At 44.5% G+C, this 20,696-nt stretch overlaps 1 protein-coding gene across 1 annotated transcript in view; it reads left to right on the plus strand.

Annotated features, from left to right (window-relative positions):
• Window positions 1-6,476: 6,476 nt before the first annotated feature.
• LOC147751582 (sulfotransferase 6B1-like) overlaps window positions 6,477-20,696 on the plus strand; it is a 30,039-nt gene continuing 15,819 nt past the window's right edge. Inside the window, exons 1-3 of the mRNA XM_086920415.1 lie at window positions 6,477-6,780; window positions 8,073-8,257; window positions 8,714-8,840. Of these exons, the coding sequence (XP_086776541.1) occupies window positions 6,642-6,780; window positions 8,073-8,257; window positions 8,714-8,840 (451 nt within the window). The 5' untranslated portion in view covers window positions 6,477-6,641. The remainder of the gene's footprint in view (window positions 6,781-8,072; window positions 8,258-8,713; window positions 8,841-20,696) is intronic.

Below are 20,696 nucleotides of genomic sequence, written 5' to 3' on the forward strand. Positions count from 1 at the left end.
ATAGGTGCTTGTCCTTTTCTACATACATTGCACCCTGCCCTCTAGGCGGTCCAGGGCCTACCCTAGGGGTCACTTATATGTATTAAAAAGGAAGTTTTGGGCTGGACAAAACATTTATTTTGCAACATCAAAATGGCAGTTTAGAACTGCACACAAAGGGGCTACAATGGCAGGCCTGAGCCACGTTTAAAGAGCCACTTAAGTGGCTGGCACAATCAGTGCTGCAGGCCTACTAGTAGCATTACATTTAGAGACCCTGGGCACATGTAGTGCACTTTTCTAGAGAGTTATAAGTAAATTAAATATGCCAATTGGGAATAAGCTAATGTTATCCTGTTTAGAGGGCAGAGCACAGCGGCGGCTCCTCTGCTAAGTTGGAGGAGCGTTGCCCCACAAGAAAAATAAAATGATAATAACACTATTTTATTATCATCTTATTTTTCCCTAGCGACTCTGTAGGTGCAGGGTGTGGCTGGCCACAGTGCAGGGGGGTGCAGTATGTATTCTCCAAGTGTGCATGACAGTTTGGCCTGCCCTTTTGGTGGCTGGCCAAACATTCATGTGCACTTTGCATGTTCTCCACCGGCTGTAATGCACAGCCTTGGTGGTGAACATGGCCAGGCCCCCAGTCCCTGTCTGAGCTTCAAACCACACACAGCACTCAGACCAATCACGACACTGCTCTCAGCAACGTTGTGGTTGGCTAAGGGAGTCTGGGAGCCAGTGTACTTCTGGTTTCCTGCGTCGTGTCAAGAAGGACAGATGAGAGGCAACCACTGGAAAGGTAAGTTTAATTGTTTTTTGCAGACAAGAACCCAGAAGAAATTACATCTGAGGGAATACCATGTTTAGGGCAGCCCCTATTACGCTATGTGCAATGGCCTTTTTCCTGCAAAGAATCGTCATTTGAAATACGATGATACTGCACAGGAAAAGCCCTCATATGTCCCTGGATCAGATAGTGGAGATTAATAATGTGTGAAGATAGACCTTAATTTGGGAGCGTTTGCCTTCACAAATGATACAGGTGTTGATAAATTTGTCCTGCTGAAATGGCATGGAACATCTGTGAATAGTTTTTCTGTCTTTTGCACAATCTGGCACTAGCACATGGGCCAGCCTGAAAGGGCCAGTGTGTGGGATGTTTTGTTTTGGTCCCGTCACAGCCTATTGGACCCCCAAAAAAACCACCCAATGACTCTTTCAAACTGGGCTTTTTGGTAGTGCCAGACTGCCTGATAGCCCAGTCCACCACTGTCTGTGACCAGTCCGCCAAACTTAATGACCCCGTAGTACTTATTCTTGCAACATCCAGAATCTCTGTGCCTATCAGGTGAACTGATGTCGCCAAACCATAGCATTTCATCATTTCAAGGCATGTGGGTAAGTAAACTATGAGCATTCAGGCGTGACAAAGAATCAGATTTCGTAATTTCTACCGATTCCAACCTTCTGTGGTCTACCACAGAAGATAATGGATCTGTGTAACAAACACAAATTAATGTGTGATTAATATTTGTCTGATGAAGGCTGCTCATAGATTCACTGATATGAAACAATGACTGATAAAACAACTCGATTAGCAAGCCTGAATAAAGCAAACACGAATCAGTGCACAACATATATAAAGCAAGAGAATAAAGAGCTCCCCTACTTTCCTTTTATTTTTTAACTCTTCCCACAAAAATGTTTTATTTCATATTTAAAAATAAGAAAATGACTTCAGAAAACCTGAAGATAAAAATGAGACAAAACAACAGAATGTCTTCAAAAAGTAAACAATTCAAATAAAAAAAGTTCAGTCTTTCCCACAGATACTTGATGCTAGGGACCACCTATCATGCCTCATGTTTACCGTTTCTACCACGTCACTGGGTACTAGATCCGAGGTGGAACTTATGCCTACAAAGCCTTCTTGACTCTGGGGGCAGTGTAGGAGCAAGCATGGGCTTTTGTGTATTTGTTGCCATTTCCGTAAAGATGGAATGTGCAGAGTCGGTACTTGCCTAAAGCACTGTTATTATGTATGCTAAGGACAAGCAGCACCTAGAAGTAGAAATCACATAATATAATTAACACTGAAAATGAAAAAATTGATAAATTCAGCATGGTACAGAAATGTAATTCAAAGTATTATATTATTAACCAATGTGTGGTCACAATAGCTGGGCTTACCTACATGACATCGCAACACTGTTACAAAGAAATGGAATCCAGAAAGCATTACAAATATATATGGATTTAATACTCAATGATGCGCAATAGTGGATGCCATTACATTACATTTTATATATTTTTTTTAATTGCTAGCATTTCTGTGATCTATCTTTTTTTAAATTTGTTTGCAAACTTTTTGCTGTGCGTATATTTAATCAAAGATATATTTGTGCACATTTGTTTATTGTGCAGGACGTTGTTGCACAGTCTACACCCATAGGAGGTCTTAGAGCCTGGACCCAGAAAATATTACAAAGCATGACAAGAGTAAGGATTGTTTGTATAGACCAAGCAAAAAAGCGTAAGTATAAAACTAATTGACATTCAACGAATACTGAGATGAACAGGTGTTGAAAGGGCTCTTGACGCTTTTATGACGTACTTTGAATATTGATAATCTGTGTAAATTGTTGTATACAATTAAAATACATAAGAATCAAAAAGAGGTAATATGTATGGCGCTACTTTTTGTAAGAGAAATTGATGAAGTACAGTTAAAGCACTGTATGATAGCTTACCGTTTCTGGCCAATTTTCAGACCGCACTGTTAGTTGCTGTTGAATCACTTTAAGAATTTTGTTGAAGGCCCAATGCTTAGTCCTTCGAGAATCCCTCAGAAAGGTACAAGACACAGAGCCTCAGAAGCTTCAGAGGAGGATGAGAAGGCTGAGCTGGGTGAGGACAATTGCCACCACCCAGCCTGTAAATATCAAGCGATGTGATGGTGCAAGCACCAGACAGAGGTGTGCTGAAGCCAGAATGAGGGCTTCGCTTATAGCTCCGGTGATACAGAACAATTTTAACAGATGCTTAGAATTTCAGATGTGGGATCCACAAGACTCATCGGATCTTGACTGGACACAACCTGCAGTGTGGTGATCCTAGCTTAATTATTACATTTTTGAGAATGTACCATCTAAATTAGTTATTGCTGATTGGTTCTAAGCCAGAAAACCATTACCTTATAAAAGGTGTAAGATTGTTTATGCCCTCATAAACTGTGAAACGTATGGGTTTATTTACATCTTTGGATGCTCATGTGTTTCCTTATTGATCCGCATTACTGAAACTGACAATAGTTGGGCTGGGACATATGCAAAACTCAGTGAAAGAAGCACAGGCCCTATTGGAGTTTTGCTCTTAATTAGGTAACTAATCCAACAGCAAAGTCACTACCTTAATTGGCATTTAAATTGCAGACTAGCACTCTGAATAATGAGAAGGATCAATACCAAAAAACATGATTGATTCTTGTAAGAGTGAGGAAATGGTTTGCCACTATTGGAAATCTCTGCTCCCTTATGCTTTAGGTATTTTGTTTTCCCATAATGATAACTGGGCTCATACATTTGCAGCTGAAAAACTAGTACTCCAACGTACAACATCTGCCCTTACTACCTTTGCTAAGAAACTGAGAAAAGACCACCGGAGGAGCTTTTTGCTATTTAAAAATGCAAAGTGTGTTTCAGCTGTAGTTTATGGGGCAGGAGTTTGGGGGTTCACTGACCTGCTCCCTATCCAAAGAGCAGAAAATTATTTCCTAAGATACATTCTTACTGTCCCTAACGGTTCTTCAGTGTGTATATGGCATACGGAGTGGGGGCTCCCCTTCATCTCTGATTTGATCAAACTTGAGCCTGTGCTATTATGGCATCGGCTCTGGACTAAAGAAGAGGCAAAATTGAACCGAGATATCCTCTTGGATACTCTGAAATTAGAAGGGGCTTTGAGGATCCCATGGAATAGATATGTCCGGAATTTTTTTTAAAGATTTGGGCTATCCCGTATTTTACTAACCCTAGTACCGTTTGGTTAATAACTAGGAAGGAATGAAGACAAGTGGGTATTCTGCTGTTGGACTCCATTAGAATGTCAACTGAGATATTAAAACCCACTGTTGTGCACAGCCAACTGATTTTAACTTATTTTAACATCCAACTCTATTTAATCCTTGTACCCGGAGCTCACGACAGGTTCCTATTAACCCGATTTAGGTTAGGGTTTTTTCACAAATTAGTTACCCATCCTAAGATGAACGATTGGGCGCATGACCTCCAACCATGCCCCTGCGATAATACTTTTGCCCAATCTACGATTCATGTTGTCTTTTTTTGTAAATCTTATTCCCACGTGAGGAGTATTTATTTAGTGGTTCGGTCTTCGGCAGTGTCGACCTGCTTTTTTGGCACTACAACATTTGGACAACGAGCATAGTGTTGAGTCAAAGGAAATGTATGTTCACTTAATGTTATATGAAAGAGGGCTATGTTTGCTTATCCCGTCCTAATTATTTTTTTCAAGAACTGCGTGTAACGAAAAATCTTATTTTGTCTTTCCGTAATGTGTTTTTAAGATTGTTAGCTATGAGGAAAATGATGAGCAAAAGGAACTTTATGCTAATGTAATTGTTTTATATGAAAGAGGGCTATGTTAGTTTAATACTGTTTTAATCAACATCTTAACTGAATTTTTTACTGTATGTAATGAAAAATGTGTTTCTCTTTTTTAACCTGCTTTTATGATTGTCTGATATAACAATCGAATAAAGCCTTCTTATGATTTGATTTGACTTTCATGTGTGCTGCATTAAGGAGCACACATGAAAGTGACAAAATGGCATTTCAGGATTGTTTATGTGCAGGAAGGGACTCCTTCCCACACTCCCCTGCACGCAGACACCCTTGCACTATGGTGCAAGGGTGCCTGCTTGACGCTACACGGCTAAGTGTAGCCCCATCGCAGAGGGAAACGCAAGGCTGCACCATATCGTTGTAAATATGGTGCAGCCTTGCAATTCAGAGGCAGAATGAGGCATTAATCCATGACGGCTAACGCCTCACTCCGCCACTTCATTGTACATATGCCCCTTACTATGTTATAAATGTAGTATGATGCAACTTCTGTGGGCGTGCTTAAAGTGATTCAGTATTTTGTTAATTATCTAGCATAAGGGAAAAAATAAAATGAATAAAATTCGATGGAACTGTTGGTGTAGGGAGGCGATGCCTACACCAATGGCGGGAAGGAGCTCTTTTGGCTGCCCCAAGCAAAACTATTCTGTGACAGGACGACCCATTCAACCCCCTCGAAAGACCATGGCAGCAATCAGAGAAAAGTGGCAGGGAGCAGAGACTGATGGACCTTGAGACATATCCCAGACCAGTGCAGCCGATAAGGGACAAATGGAGAAGCCGACTGCAGCCTCACTGTTTCCTAAGACCACGCAGTGGGACTGCCTGCTGCCGGCCTTCCTAAATAAACCCCAAGAAGAGGAGCCTGAAGTGATGCTATGTGAATATTTACAGAGCAAAGCTGGGGTTTGTACTTCCTTTCATAGTTAGTAAAATCGTTTCGGAGTTATATCCAATTGACTAGTTTCGGCTCTGGGCACCTTCAAAATGTGAGACATTTTAGAGACCTCAATGAGGTCAGCATTTTCTTTTTCTTTTGCAGGTATAGGGCGACCTCGACTCGAAGGTAATGGAGCGCTTTGAATGAGCAGTTCCATTACACAAGGGCACATTCATGTTTTTAAAGCACGGGGTGAGTCGGTGATTTGGCAAGAATCACAGGATGTTGAGCGGACGCCGAGACCCAAATCTGGCTCTACAAATCCAAGGACGGGGCGCTGGACTTTACACCAACTCTTCTTAAGAAAACATATGTAGCCATCATCATTTGTGGCATGACGAAGAATTCCGAGCAAATGCGATTGAGTATGAGGTGTTTGTGTGGAGAAATGCAACAAATGCCGTCTCAGATGTCTGTCTCGCCAACAAGCCTTTCTTTCTTAGGCACTTTTAAGCATTTGTCACTTTCAATGTTAGTGTGCCATTGTCCTTATGTGGCATATCAGAGGGTCCCTAGCTAGGCAGCTGCCTTGCAAAGGGTCTCAACGCCCACGACCTCGATCTGCTATGGTCGTTGACTCGTTGTCACACGAAACGTGACGTGATTTCCCCCAGAAAATTCGAGATCTCCCCACACCATGTTCCTTGTACTTTATTAGTTGCCAGATACATTTGTCTTCGTTAAAGCCAAATACAAGTGCTGTACAGAGCCGTGTCTCACGGAAGGAGGCTATCTCAGTTACTCCACACTAATCTTACTGAGTTCAGATAAGAGATAGGTGGCATTGGGTAATACTATTAGTTATGATGGAAGGAAGGTATGAAATATTTGTTTTCCTTGTGGGTCACGCTGATACCAGCTCTCTGGGGCTGCGTCAGGCACCCAGGGCAGGACATAAAGTGACTGATAAGGTTTGGCTGGAATGTTGTGGCTGGGAGTTGGGGGTATAAAGAAGCCCTCCGGCGTGGCCTCAGTCTCACTATCCTGAGCACTGAGGCTAGTGTATCACTGACTGCAAAGCCACCGCCACCCGAACTCCAGTGATACTCCAAGACCGCACCACACTAGCCACAATGTCAAACCACTCCAACCTTATTCACATGTTCAATGGAATCCCCTTCACCACAAGGTCGTCTACTGAACTGCTGACGTCGCTCGATACCTTCCAGGCCAGGGAAGACGACGTGCTCCTCGTCTCTTATCCGAAGTCAGGTAAGCTCGCATTTTAAGATGTTCCAAGGGTTTGGTTTGCATTTCAAATATGTCACTTTTGCACCAGGATTTTTTCAGTGGTCGTATAATGGTGGATTTCTCTTGATGTGGCATAATCTCTGGACTGCAGTCTATTGTACTTTATACAGAATTCGCGCCTGCACTACTGGCTGTAAATGGATTACTTTATGAATGCTCAAAGGCTAGTCCTCAGAATATATATCTAGTGTATTATTCCTTGTTGTACACTGCAATATGGATTATTATGGATGCTTGCCTTAGCCTGCATGAAATGGGATGGCAATCGTATAAGAATCTAAGGTTCAAAACCTATATATTCAATTTGTAGAACACTATGTATTGGGATCTTGCTTAGAAGCTCTACACGAAATCTTTTCGAGGCAGAATCAGGAAGGTTCGTTCATGACACGTGACTAGTATTAGCAGCGTCTATACATTTTAAAGCCTGCCTATGTGTGTTCTGAGGTTGGTCAAAGTGGATGAATTACGAATTGTCATATGAAACATATCACATTGAAAGACAAGGAAGATGCACATGTTTTCTATAAGGAATTTGATTGTCTATGTCATTATTTTGAAGGAATAGGAACAGCTATACAAGCAGGTTTGTTCGGGGCAGGTTGAGATTTGTTTATGTCCCACATGTGCATTCTTCACCCAGTACCTGGTGGGAGATGAGGATTCTTTACTTACACCAAATCATCAAAAACTGCCAAAGCATTTCAATTGCTTTATTGTCACGTTCTCATTAAATTATTGCAGATGCGTGTTTAGCTCAGTAAACGCTACTAATTTAGAAACATGTATTTTAAGTTTCAGTCTTAGAATATTTGGGAACAAGAGAAGTTATACATAGGAGCACTAATTCTGGGTTTGACTTGGGCAAATCAACGGGAACCTGGGTATGGAAAGTGGCCAGGATCAATGGGCCTGCAGGATTGACTTCAGACACTAAGTCAAATGGAACAGATAGAAAATGTAGCATGCAAATGCAATTTTTTTTTTATAAAAAGTGTATTTTGTTCAGAAATGGTGTGCATATGTGAAAGGTTCTGTAGAACACCCTCGCTATTACAATATTATATTGAATGATGGCAGACATGTTTCCATAGGTTGATCCAACTACCTAAAATCACTGTGTATATTGGTCTTGTTGTATTAGTTATTTTCTCCGAAGTTAACAAAATCATTGCATTCGTTTTGATGGTAGCATCAAATGTGATTAGGGGACTTCCATGGAAGGGTTCTAAATGTTTACAATGTTCTTCTAGGGACCCACTGGCTGGCAGAAATCATTAAGAAGTTGTATGACTCCAAGGTGACACTGACATCCCCACTTGAATTTGGAGAGCTGTCAAAACTAGAAGAAATGAAAAATCTGCCTTCCAGAAGAATTATCCCTACACATTTGAGCTACAACATGGTGCCACATGACTTGAAAGCAAAAAAATGCAAGGTAAGAATTATTTTTTTGAAATATTAAGTAGAAATATGGACAGTGCTCAGCAACATGCATTGAATAATGTGCAATACATACTGCTACATTATATTCAGACCATAATTAATAAGTAGAACAAGAATGGAATACTTCTCAACATCTTCATAGTTTTGAACGAACTTGAACAGTTTTGTTTATCTCTATAAACAATATTTATAACACAATGCACTAATGTCGAAATTAAATAACATAAAGTGTACTGACACAAAAAACTCAAAGAAAATATTTCTAGTTCTGAATGTAGAATTTCTTTCTGCACCAGATAGGAGCACCAATACGGGACAGGTATTATCAGGATAATGACGTAAAGAAATGTGCATTGTATCATATAGTTCTATCAATCGTCGAGGAGCGGATTTGTTTCATAGTTGACTACGTTCTACCGCAACTGACAGCATTTCTTCCTTCCTACAGTCAATCTACATTGTGCGAAATCCAAAGGACACAGCAGTTTCACTGTATCATTACTACAGAGACAACCCAAACCTGCCAACCATTGAAACATGGCCTGCTTACTTCAATATGTTCCTGCAGGGAGAAGGTAAGCAAGTCTATGACAGTCATGTATTTTAATTCATTCAAGGCTTTTAACCGATTAGATGTTTGTATGTAGAAACATGAGTTGTGTCATGGTAATTGAAAAAAGTTGCAGGCACATTTAGTAAGGTCTGAGCAGATTACCTGGATCCTCCCAGTCTAGTGAGAAGCAATGATATATCACGTGATATGATAATAGGTCAGTGTTTCCACCTTTGTTGATATTCCCCTCTTGAGTTCTCCATCTGTCACATTTCACCAGTTCTGTTTTTACAAAATGAAAATGTACTGGTGTGGAGATAAACCAAAGGCCGTGGCTTTTACTGGAATTAATGAAGCATACAATGTCCCTTAAATACAGGGATGAGAAACGAGTTCACTTACAATGAAGAATACTTTGCACAGTGCACGCTAAGCTACAGTCGGCGGTGGGTGGCAGTACCAAAACAGGGAGAGGTGATTGGCATATTGCCATATCTTGCCTCCTGTTTGGTTACATTCCTCTCTCTGTACCATCCCACTGCCCAAACCAGCTGTCCAATCACCATCCTTCTCACATCTCACAAGCTTGCTGTTAGTCCTATAATCTTCTCCCTGCGTCACCTCCCTAGAGCTTCTGTCAGTGAAGCCTCTGTAGAAGAAGGCTTCCCTGCCTTGTCAGCTTCCGGGCCGCTCTCCATCTTCAATGTCATGTCCTACTTTGTCACACCAATGAAACTGTCACCCTGATGATTTTATGCAACTTTGTGGTTTGGTCCTAAATTAAACCCCAATTTTGGCAACTGAAGCTCAACAAAGGCTGCTCGGTTATCTAAGGGTGCAGTTGTTGGAAGAGGGTTATTGAAGTTTTTTGCAACTCTGCCCACTGTAATAGTCAGACTTTTGCCATGTCTCATAAAAAGATTTTTTTGTCGTTTAAATGTTTGTATTTTAAAGAAATCCCGCAATCCTATGTTTGCATTTTTATTTATAAATCACTGTATTAGTGTCATCGAGTTTTAACAGAAAATGCCCTTGTACGTCAAGAACCCATTACAAATAGTTCAAGTCGAATTTGCCCCGTTTTCAAAACAAATAAAAGAAAACAAAACCATTTTGCCTTTGACTTGTACCGAGCTTTCACAACTGAAATGCAAAAAAACACTAACTCCCAGATTCATCAAAGTTATGTTTTGCGAGTCCTTAATAGCGAATTTTAAGGAATCGCTACTAAATACTCGCAAAACTGGATGCATGTAGAAATCGCAATATTTTTTGCGATTTCTACTGCTTCCTTATTAGCGATTCGCTAATTGCTAATCGCAAATAAGGAATGGCTTTCCCATTCATTCCTATGGGCCTAAAGGCCCATAGGAATCAATGGGGAGTAATTCCTTATTTGCGATTAGCAATTAGCGAATCGCAAATAAGGAAGCAATTTCAAGGATGCCAGGGTGTCCAAAGGACACCCTGTTGCACCCCTGAAATGGTAATGTACACTGGTGTTGCACACACATATGTCCCAAGGACATGTGTGTGTGTAATATACAACTTAGTAAAATGCACTAAACTGCATTTTTCTAAGTTTTTTGCTATTTACCACGTAGTTAGACTTTGCGGTAAATAGCGGCCCCAGATTGCGAATTCGCAATTTTGAAATGTTTCCTGCATTGCATTTAAGGAATCTCAAATTGAGATTCCTTAAATGCAAATAATCGCAATGTAGCGATTTCTAAAATTGCGATTTTTGCATTTGGGATGATGCATACCAAATGCAAAAATACCACTCGCAAAGGGCCAGATTCTCAGAATCTGGCCCTTTGCGAGCGGATTTTGGTTTGATGAATCTGGCTGATAATCCTTTATCATATGTGCTATGGTGCATATTATAAATGCCCCACTGTAGATTTATCGTGTTTTCACCAGTGCAAGTTCTATATATTTATTCTGTATTGTAAAAACTGAAATGCTGTCAATGTTACCCCTAGCTGCTTCGCTGTCAATTATAACCCCATGTTTGGGTTTCCTCACCCCGCTTTTCCTCTTAATTCCTAAAACTCAGACATGAAATATATTTTTAATCTAAACCACCCAGATGGAACGAACAGCGGCAGGTCCAGCCCAGAGGGTCATTACAGGTATTCCAACCTATGTCAGTATTCAACGTTCTCATAAGTTCAGAGAATGCACTCCCGCAGATCCATACAAAAGGCGGAGTCCTGTTTGCTGAACGCGAGTCCATCAATCTGAGGGTAAAATAACTGAGGGCAGCACAGCTGACTACACAGGTATACTGACTTCATGCATACATATGTTTAGGCCTGGCCATAAAACAATCAATGGATGATGTATATAAACACCAAAATCTATATGGTGTTTATATACATCATCCATTGATTGTTTTGCCCATCAGAAAGAATCACTGCAGCTTTTTTTTAAAACATGCCATGGTTTGGGCTTTTCAAATACTAATAACTATAAGACATATCTTCCGTGTGAGCATCACAAACTGGCTTATAACCAGGTACTTGAATGGGAGGCTTTTTATACGATGATCCTTGTTCAATCGACCTCAGAAAGATGAGTGGCTGACACAACCCTTTATTGACTCAGGACTATGCATTTCACAAGGCTGGAACTCTGCCCACAGATTCATCCTGCGGCCTGCTTCCTTGTTCTGTGTCCAAATGTCAAGGGGACACAGTTTTAATGTGTCACTAGAAACAGGAAACGCGCTCGTCAGAAGATTATTGTATAGGCAGACCATGTTAATCAACTTTATTGATGGGCCTTATCTAAACCCTGCACTGGCGCAAGGTACCAGGAACTTCCCTGTCTGAATTAATGCTGAAGTGCTGACAACTCATTGACGGTATAATTTGACTCAGATTATCTTCTTTGTACCACTTAAATAGTCATTTATGGCTTCAAATTCCTGAAAACATGCGTACACTATTAATCTAAATTACCACAAACAGCAACAATTCCGATTGTAGTAAAATGAGGAAATACACTATAATATCACAGATTGTAAATGAAATAAAAAGTAAATAATATATCTATTCCCGAACCAACCACTTGCTTTACACACAGAACTCATCATAAGAAACATTGAGGGGATAGGGCGTGCTCGGACACACCTCTTATCTGGTTCTAAGGACCCATGCCATTCCCAGACTGCCTACAGGCTGGTGTTGACCAAAAGAACATGTCCAAAGCTCGTATGAGGAGCCTCCAACATGTGAAAGCATTTCAACAACTTAGTCTTCAAGTGTGACTCTTCTTCACCTGGATTAACTACACACATTTCGAAAACCAGAATATAAATCCTAGTCTAATATTTATTCCGTTTATTTTATAATGTGTTGTTTAGTATGGCACTCAGGCTGCCAGGGTAGTATTTCAGAGGACCAAGGGTCAAACACAGAGGAGAAGGGGAGCATGAGCAAATGAGGCAGAGGAAAATAATACGTCAATTAGTTCATGATTGATGATTCCTACACAGAGGAGAACAGTTTGGGTGTCCGCACTCTTCAGAACTTCCTACATCCATGTTCAAACAGGGTGCAGCGGAAGAGCCTTTGCAGCTAAGGGCTCTGACCCTAAAGCGGGTATACTTTGGCTCGCAGATAGTCAACCGTGTATGGGAGGTTGACCTTGCATGTCTAGTGGAGTGGGAACACTCTCATTGGAGCAAGGTACCCGGATGTAGGAAGCTGGTGTTTCATTGGTACCCACTGTCGTTGTCATGGCCTTGGAGTTGTGGATGGAATTCTTTAACCAAATGGTGATACCCTTGTGATTCTGAGCATCCTGCAGTTTGCTCTGTATTTGGGCGCAGGTCTATTGCAGAGGCAGGACTTTTGTCTGGACCAATACAATCCTTTAACGAGGGTCTGAGCTCTCCCTACGCCTGGTTTTGGTATTGGTAACTGTGAGAAGTTGGCCTGGTATATAATGCTCACTAATTCTAGTGATCACTTTGTACCATGCCAAGCAACCCTTATGATGATGGTTGTAATTCAACCTTGTAGACCAGTTATCCTAGTGGTAACGTGGACAAAGCAGTCTTAGGCTAAACTCTGAAAGGCATGTGAAGCCAACTGTTATACCATACACAACCCCCTTGAATACCAAATGAAAGGGACACCACACAGATATATATTGAAAATATATATTGATTTATTAACTATTAAAATCCCCTGGACTCTTTATGAGCACAGAAGCACAAGCGTTAAATCACAAGACAGTTTAAAATACACAAAAGTTGCACAATATGGATGAGCCCTAGGGGCCACCTAAACCATATACTAAGAAAGTGGTATAAGAGATACCTAGAGGAAAGTGAAGAGGCCTAGGGCCTTGGGAATCGCTGGAGCTATTCGAGACTGGAGTTAACTAAGTCGGGAAAGGCCCACGGGACTCGGGTGCAGTGTTCAAAGTGCACGCACTTCTCAATACAAAGTCTATGGTGCGTAAAAAGCACAAAGTTAGAAAGTTAGGAACCTTCCGAGTGACCTACGGAGCTGAAACTTAAAACACAGGCCCTTGGGATGTGTACCAGTGCAGGAGCACCGGCGGAGCTGAGTTACCTCACCCACAGGAAGCGGGTGCACAGGGTCGAAGTTGTGTCGGGTTTCGTCACGCTGGTCGATGGTGCTTGGAGCTGAAGAAGCTGCAGGCGGCTCGATGAGAAGAGTTCCGGTGGATCCAAGGGTGGATCGGAAGATGTGAAGACCTGAAAGCAGAGGGGACAGTGTTCAAAGTCACTAGCCAGTGACTACCGTGGAACCAATTTGGAACCAGGCGATGTCGGGTGCAAACAGGCGTTGTCGGGTAGCTTCTTTCTGCAGCCACGTGGATACCCGGGGTCGAGGACGTCCAGGAGTCGGTCACGAGCTGTCCCACGTAGGCTTCTCGCTGTTGGCGGTGTCGGCGACCTGATCGGAGCAAACAGGCCTTGGCAAATGCAAGCCACGCAGAAGTTGAAAGATGCTGTTCACTCGGACCAGCAAGGTCAGAGCGGGTGCTCCTTTTCACAGGAGCTTGGGTAGGTCTGGAGCAACCAGACCTGCTGTTTAAATCTTCGGGTTCGTCGCCAAGATGGCCGCTGACCACGTGGCTAGTGGCCGGGATGGCGCGTCGAGTGGCACAATGCAAAAGGGCCCCACGCAGATCGTGGAGATGCTGGAGGGCTGATCTTCGGTGCAAGGGCTGCTCGGTGGTGGGGGTTCTCAATCCCTAAAGCACAACGTCGAGGATGCCTCAGAAGCTGCGCAGTCAGCTTTTCGAGTGTCTTCCAAGAGGTCCGGTCCCACGTCGCTCGGTGCCTCCACGGGTCCCTTCTTTGCAGGGACTGTGGATCGGGCTCTGAGAAGTCTGGGAGTCTGGTTCTTGTCAGGCTCTGGGCTCGGTCTCCGGCGGGAGGCGGCGGCAAAGCAGACGTCGAGTTGCTGGTTGGTACCTGTGTTCACAGGGTGGCCACTCCTAGGCCACAAGGGAGATTCTCTTCAGTCTTCTGTGCAGCAGAATGTCGAAGTCCAGTCTTCTTCTTGTTTAAAGTTGATTTCGGGATGATCTGCTGTGCAATGGCACTGCTCCCCCTCTTATTCCCAAACTGGGGGTGGATCACCTACTAGGTCCCTCCTCTGGGAGGAACCAGGAAGGGGGGCGGTTACACCCCCTTTCCTTTGTCCAGCTCCGCGCCAGGACTGGGGCTGGAAGGCCCCAGAACCGGTTTGGACTGGCCTATGCACGGGGACACCTTGTGTGCCCCGGGCATGTCTGATTCTATTCAGCCCTGTCATACCCAATACACAAAATCCTGTCTGTGGTGGTGCTCGCACCTCCCAAGGCAGGAAACCCTTTGTCCAGGCCACCATCTGCCGAGTTTCGGTCAGCAGCAGGAGGCCAGACTTGTGTCTGTGGTGGCAGCGTCCATTTTGTGAAGCTGAGGCTCTGTTTAACTTTAACCGGGGTTAAGGCTACACACATGTCGTGTCCCTCTAGAAGGGTGGAATGCTATCCCCGTCGCCAGAATTGGCGAGGGGATAGTATTCAAATTCGTATGACACCTTACTCGACATGTTTTGATAAAGCCAAACCAAAGATAGCATTTAACCGCGAGGATTATAATGCACTTAAGAGTATATGGTATGGCAATATCCCGGAACAGCTTAGGGAGTTGTTCCCGACAGCTGCAGACAGGCTCAGCTCATGCCAGAGCACCATCTCACATATTTCCAAGCACTCTGCCTCCAGGATTGATGAGGCCTTCCATAGGAGTGGCTGATAGGAACATATGTGTCCAGTTTAGGGTTAGGCACAGACATACTGTACCTAAGTAAGAGGTGGTTACACCGACTTACCCCAGCTGAGTGATCAGCCAGTTGTGTCAAATATGGAGGCCAGGCCAGGGGTGGCACAATACGTGCTGCAGCCCCTGGTAGGCCTTGGATACACCTATGCCCTGGGCACCTAGGGTGCACTATTACAGGGGCTCATAAGGTGAACCAGTTCCAATTCGTAATGCACCTAAAGTGCATTGGCATCAATTTAGAGAGAGAACAGCAGGCTGTGGGTCTGATTAGCAGGCCCACAGCCACATTAAGTCAGAAACCAGTGAAGCAAAAAGCAAAAATTTGGGGTGACCATAGGATAGCAGACCCTACTCTCCTACATAACCCCCCCCCAAACGCAGGGACATTAGACTAACCTTGACCAGTTGTGTCTTCATGTTCTAAGTGGAAGTACCTGGAGAGACCATCTGCGTTGCCATGGTCAGTCCCTGGGCGGTGCTCCACTGTAAAGTCCATCCCCTGTAGGGAAATGGACCACCTGAGTAGTTTGGGGTTTTCACCCTTCATCTGATTAAGCCATAGGAGGGGCTTATGGTCGGTCTGAATCTTGAAGTGAGTGCCAAATAAGTATGGTCTCAACTTCTTCAGGGCCCACACCACAGCAAAGGCCTCCCTCTCTATAGCTGACCAACGTTTCTCTCTGGGGGTCAGCCTTCTGCTAATGAAAGCAATGGGCTGGTCCTGGCCATCTACATTAAGCTGTGAAAGCACTGCTCCCACTCCCAACTCAGAAGCATCTGTTTGGACAATGAACTCTCTTGAGTAGTCAGGACTCTTCAGGATAGGTGCAGAGCACATGGCCTTCTTCAGGTCATCAAATGCCTTTTGACAGATTTCTGTCCACTGAACCTTTTTGGGCATCTTCTTGGATGTCAGATCATTAAGAGGAGTCACAATGGACCCATAGTTCTTAACAAACTTCCTGTAGTACCCAGTCAGGCCCAAGAAAGCTCTGACCTGAGTCTGGGTAGTTGGAGGGGACCAGTCCTTGATGGTCTGGATCTTACTCTCCAGTGGTTGAACTTGGCCTCCACCTACAAGGTGGCCCAGGTATACAACCTTGCTCTGCCCTATCTGGCACTTTGTTGCCTTGATAGTGAGGCCTGCCTTCTGCAGAGCCTCAAGCACTTCCTTCAGGTGGATCAGGTGATCCTCCCAGGTGGAGCTAAAGACAGCAATATCGTCCAGATAAGCTGCACAAAAGTCATCCAACCCAGTGAGGACTTGGTTCACCAACCTTTGGAAGGTGGCAGGTGCATTTTTCAAACCAAAGGGCATCACCACAAACTGATAATGCCCACTAGGGGTAGAAAATGCTGTCTTGGCTTTAGACTCCTCAGCTAACCTGATTTGCCAGTAGCCAGCTGTCAAGTCAAATGTGCTCAAATATTTGGCAGAAGCCAACTTGTCAATGAGCTCATCTGCCCTTGGAATAGGGTGTGCATCTGTCCTGGTGACAGCATTGAGTCCTCTGTAATCCACACAGAACCTCATCTCTCTCTTGCCATCTTTGGTGTGAGGTTTGGGGACCAGAACCACTGGGCTAGCCCAGGGGCTCTCTGAAGGCTCAATGACACCTAATTCCAGCATCTTTTGCACCTCAGTCTTTATACAGTCCCTGACGTGGTCAGGTTGCCTGTAAATTTTGCTCTTTACAGGAAGACTGTCACCAGTGTCCACCACATGTGTACACCAGTTAGTCTGACTGGGTGTCAATGAGAACATATGCCCGTATGCCTGTAGAACTTGTCTGCAGTCATGTTGCTGATGTTCAGTGAGGCTGCCACCTAAGGCCACACCATCAACTGAGCCATCCTCAGGGTTCTGAGTGAGCAGGTCTGGGAGAGGGTCACTCTCTTCCTCCTGTTCCTCATCTGTAGCCATGAGCAAGCCCATGTCTGCCCTGCTGACATATGCCTTCAATCTGTTCACATGGAGCACCCTGTGGGGGCTCCTGGGAGTTCCTAGGTCCACCAAGTAGGTAACCTCTCCCTTCTTTTCCAGAATTGTATGGGGTCCAGACCATTTGTCTTGGAGTGCTGCTGGGGCCACTGGCTCCAACACCCATACCTTCTGTCCAGGCTGAAATTCAACAAGGACAGCCTTTTGGTCATGCCAAGCTTTTTGTAATTCTTGGCTAGCCTCAAGGTTTTTGGATGCCTTTTCCATGTACTCTGCCATCCTGGAGCGGAGACCAAGTACATAGTCCACTATGTCCTGTTTAGGCTTTTTGAGAGGTAACTCCCATCCTTCCTTCACAAGACACAGGGGTCCTCTTACAGGGTGCCCAAACAACAATTCAAAGGGGCTGAAGCCAACCCCCTTTTGAGGGACCTCTCTGTAAGCGAACAAAAGGCAGGGCAGAAGGATGTCCCATCTTCGCCTGAGCTTTTCAGGTAATCCTTTAATCATGCCCTTTAGGGTCTTGTTAAATCTCTCAACAAGCCCATTGCATTGTGGGTGATAAGGAGTGGTGAACTTGTAGTTTACACCACATTCCTTCCACATAGCTGCCAAATATCCAGACATGAAGTCGGTACCTCTATCGGATATTACCTCCTTAGGAAACCCCACTCTGGAGAAAACTCCAAGTAAGGCCCTGGCCACAACAGGAGGTGTTGTGGTCCTAAGGGGAATTGCCTCTGGGTACCTGGTGGCATGATCCACTACCACCAGTATGAATCTGTGCCCAGATGCTGTAGGGGGATCCATTGGACCAACAATATCAATCCCCACTCTCTCAAAGGGAACCCCCACCACAGGTAGTGGTATCAGGGGGGCCTTTGTTGTTCCACCTGCTTTACCACTGGCTTGGCAGGTTTCACAGGAGCGACAAAACTCCTTGGTGTCTTCAGACATGTGAGGCCAGTGAAAGTGAGGGACAAGCCTGTCCCAAGTCTTGTTCTGGCCTAGGTGTCCTGCTAAAGGAATATCATGGGCCAAGGTGAGTAGGAAGCCCCTAAATTGCAGAGGTATAACCAACCTCCTGGTAGCACCAGGCTTGGGGTCTCTAGCCTCTGAATAAAGGAGTCCATCGTCCCAATATACTTTATGGGCACCTTGAGCATTCCCAGCAGCCTCAGCAGCAGCCTGCTGTCTGAGGGGTTCAAGAGAAGGACAGGTTAACTGAGCCTGCCCCAAGTCTGCCCTAGAAGGTCCCCCTGTCCCCAGAAACTCAACCTGATCAGGTTCAAGTTCTTCAGGGACAGTTCCTTCAGGGGTCTCAAGATCAGCTTCCTGTGAAGCCTGATCCTCACTTGTAGGCAGTTGGGAAGGCGCAGCCTTAACCCTCCTGTTCTTCTTCTTGGGAGGTACTTGGTCCATTGTTCCAGGATCCAAGACCTGAGGTTCAGAGAGGCACTTTTTGGCCTGTGACCTGGTCACAGCAAGGACATGTGATGATATCCCTAACATCTCTGCATGAGTCCTGTACTCAACTTCTGACCATAGAGAGTTCTCCAGGTCATTGCCCAACAAACATTCTACTGGGAGATCAGCACTAACCACAACTTTCTTTAGGCCAGTTACCCCTCCCCAGGAAAAGTTAACAAGTGCCACACTATGTGTAGTAGTGACATTGCTGGCATTGGTCACCAGGTAATCATCGCCTGGCATGTATTGTCCAGGGTCCACAAAGTTAGGTGTCACCATAGTGACACTGGCACATGTGTCCCTGTAAGCTTGAGCCACTTTGTTGTTAATCAAAGGTGTCTGTCTGTATTTGCCCAGGTTACTGGGACTTATGTCAGGGGTCAAATCTATGTCCCCTTCACAAACCAGAACAGCCTGTGTAAGGGTTCTGACTAGGTCAGAATCTCCTTCAGTTCCCAAAGTGATTCCCACTAATCCCTTGGCTTGAGGACCAACACTGCTAACTGTACTAGTGGGTGCAGGTGCCTTAGGGGCTGCAGTGCTGGGGGCTCCACCCTTTTTACACTCACTTGTCCAGTGAGAGGTGTTCTTACAAGTTTTACACCAGGGTTTCTTCTGACCTTCTTTCTTCTTCTTCTTGGAAGTTTGGGACCCACCCTCTGTCTCAGTTTGGGGCCCTGTTGAAGACTTCTGGTCTTTAGCTTTCTGCTCCCCACCCTTCTGGTCTGTTTTCTTCTGGTCACCACCCTGGTTCTGGTTCTGGTTCTTTTGCTTAACTCTGGTTCTTACCCATTTATCTGCCCTCTTTCCCAATTCTTGGGGAGAGGTCAAATCTGAGTCAACCAAATGTTGATGCAACTGCTGGTTCTGACAATTATTTAAAATTTGTTCTCTCATCAGCAAATTATACAATCCTTCATAGTCTGTAACCTTGCTTCCCAGCAACCATCCCTCCAGAGCCTTAGTGGCACACTCAACAAATTCAGACCAGTCCTGAGTCTGTGTCTTCTGGGTATCTCTGAACATTAACCTGTACTGTTCAGTGGTTAAGCCTAACCCATCAATCAGAGCACTCTTCAGGACCAGGTAGTTTCTAGAATCCCCATCACTAACTGTGAGGAGTCTGTCTCGGCCTCTACCTTCAAAGGAGAGCCACAAGATTGCTGCCCACTGCTCCTGAGGGATCTGCTGTACTCTGCAGGCTCTCTCCATTGCAGTAATCCATTTATGGATGTCATCCCCAGCTTTGTAGGGGGGCACAATCTTACTCAGGTTTCTATTATCAAAAGACCTGTCTTTATCCTTGTGGATATTGCTGCCACCAGTGGGTTCTATTATCCCACTCTCTCTAGGCTGTCTTGCTCTAGCAAGTTTCTCCTTAGCCAGGGCAACCTCTAACTCTTGCCTCTGGATCCTAAGCTCAGCCTCTCTCATATTGGCCTCATGTTCCCTTCTCTGATGGCTAGTCATCTCCTTTCTGGAGTGACCATGAGAGCCTCTAGAGACATGGGAGGTATTGGATTCACCTGAGTGATGCCTTCTCCTCCTATGGCCCTGGTTAAGTCCACCTGGGGGTCTGAATGGGTTGTTACCTGATTCATTCCCAAGTTGACTTGTTAGCCTGGTTCAGTCTACTGACCAGCACCTGACTATCTCTGTCATCATCTGACTCACTGCTTTCCACCTCCTCCTCCTCTTCTTCTTCCTCTTCCTCTACATCTACTTGAGGAGCTCCAGTGGTGGAGGCTTCCTCATCTACTAGGATGATAGGGGTAGGGGTGTCTACAGTGTCATCCTCTGAAGGATGGCCTCCTTCAGCATTCCCTGTGGGGTTTGCTTTAGAGGTCTTTAGAGCCTCAGACTGATCCAAGAGCTCTCTTAGGTGGTCTGTAGTAGGGGAAGGCCCTGTCTTCAGACCCCTTAAGACACAAAGCTGTCTTAATTCCTTAAAGGGAAAAATAGCAAATTGGGATGGTGCCCTTGGAGGGTCACTCTCAACAGGAGTAAGTCCACTGGACCCCTCTGTTCCCGACATTGCTCTAGTGTGGGTGGATGTGTTGCAATCTACCTACACTGGTGTTTACCTACTAAACCTATCTAGTAGTTGTAGCTAGGGTGTGCTACTCCCTTTGCTCTACAACAACTAAGTT

Source organism: Lissotriton vulgaris, chromosome 1_1 (genome assembly GCF_964263255.1).
Source record: "Lissotriton vulgaris chromosome 1_1, aLisVul1.2, whole genome shotgun sequence".
Lineage (NCBI taxonomy): Eukaryota > Metazoa > Chordata > Amphibia > Caudata > Salamandridae > Lissotriton > Lissotriton vulgaris.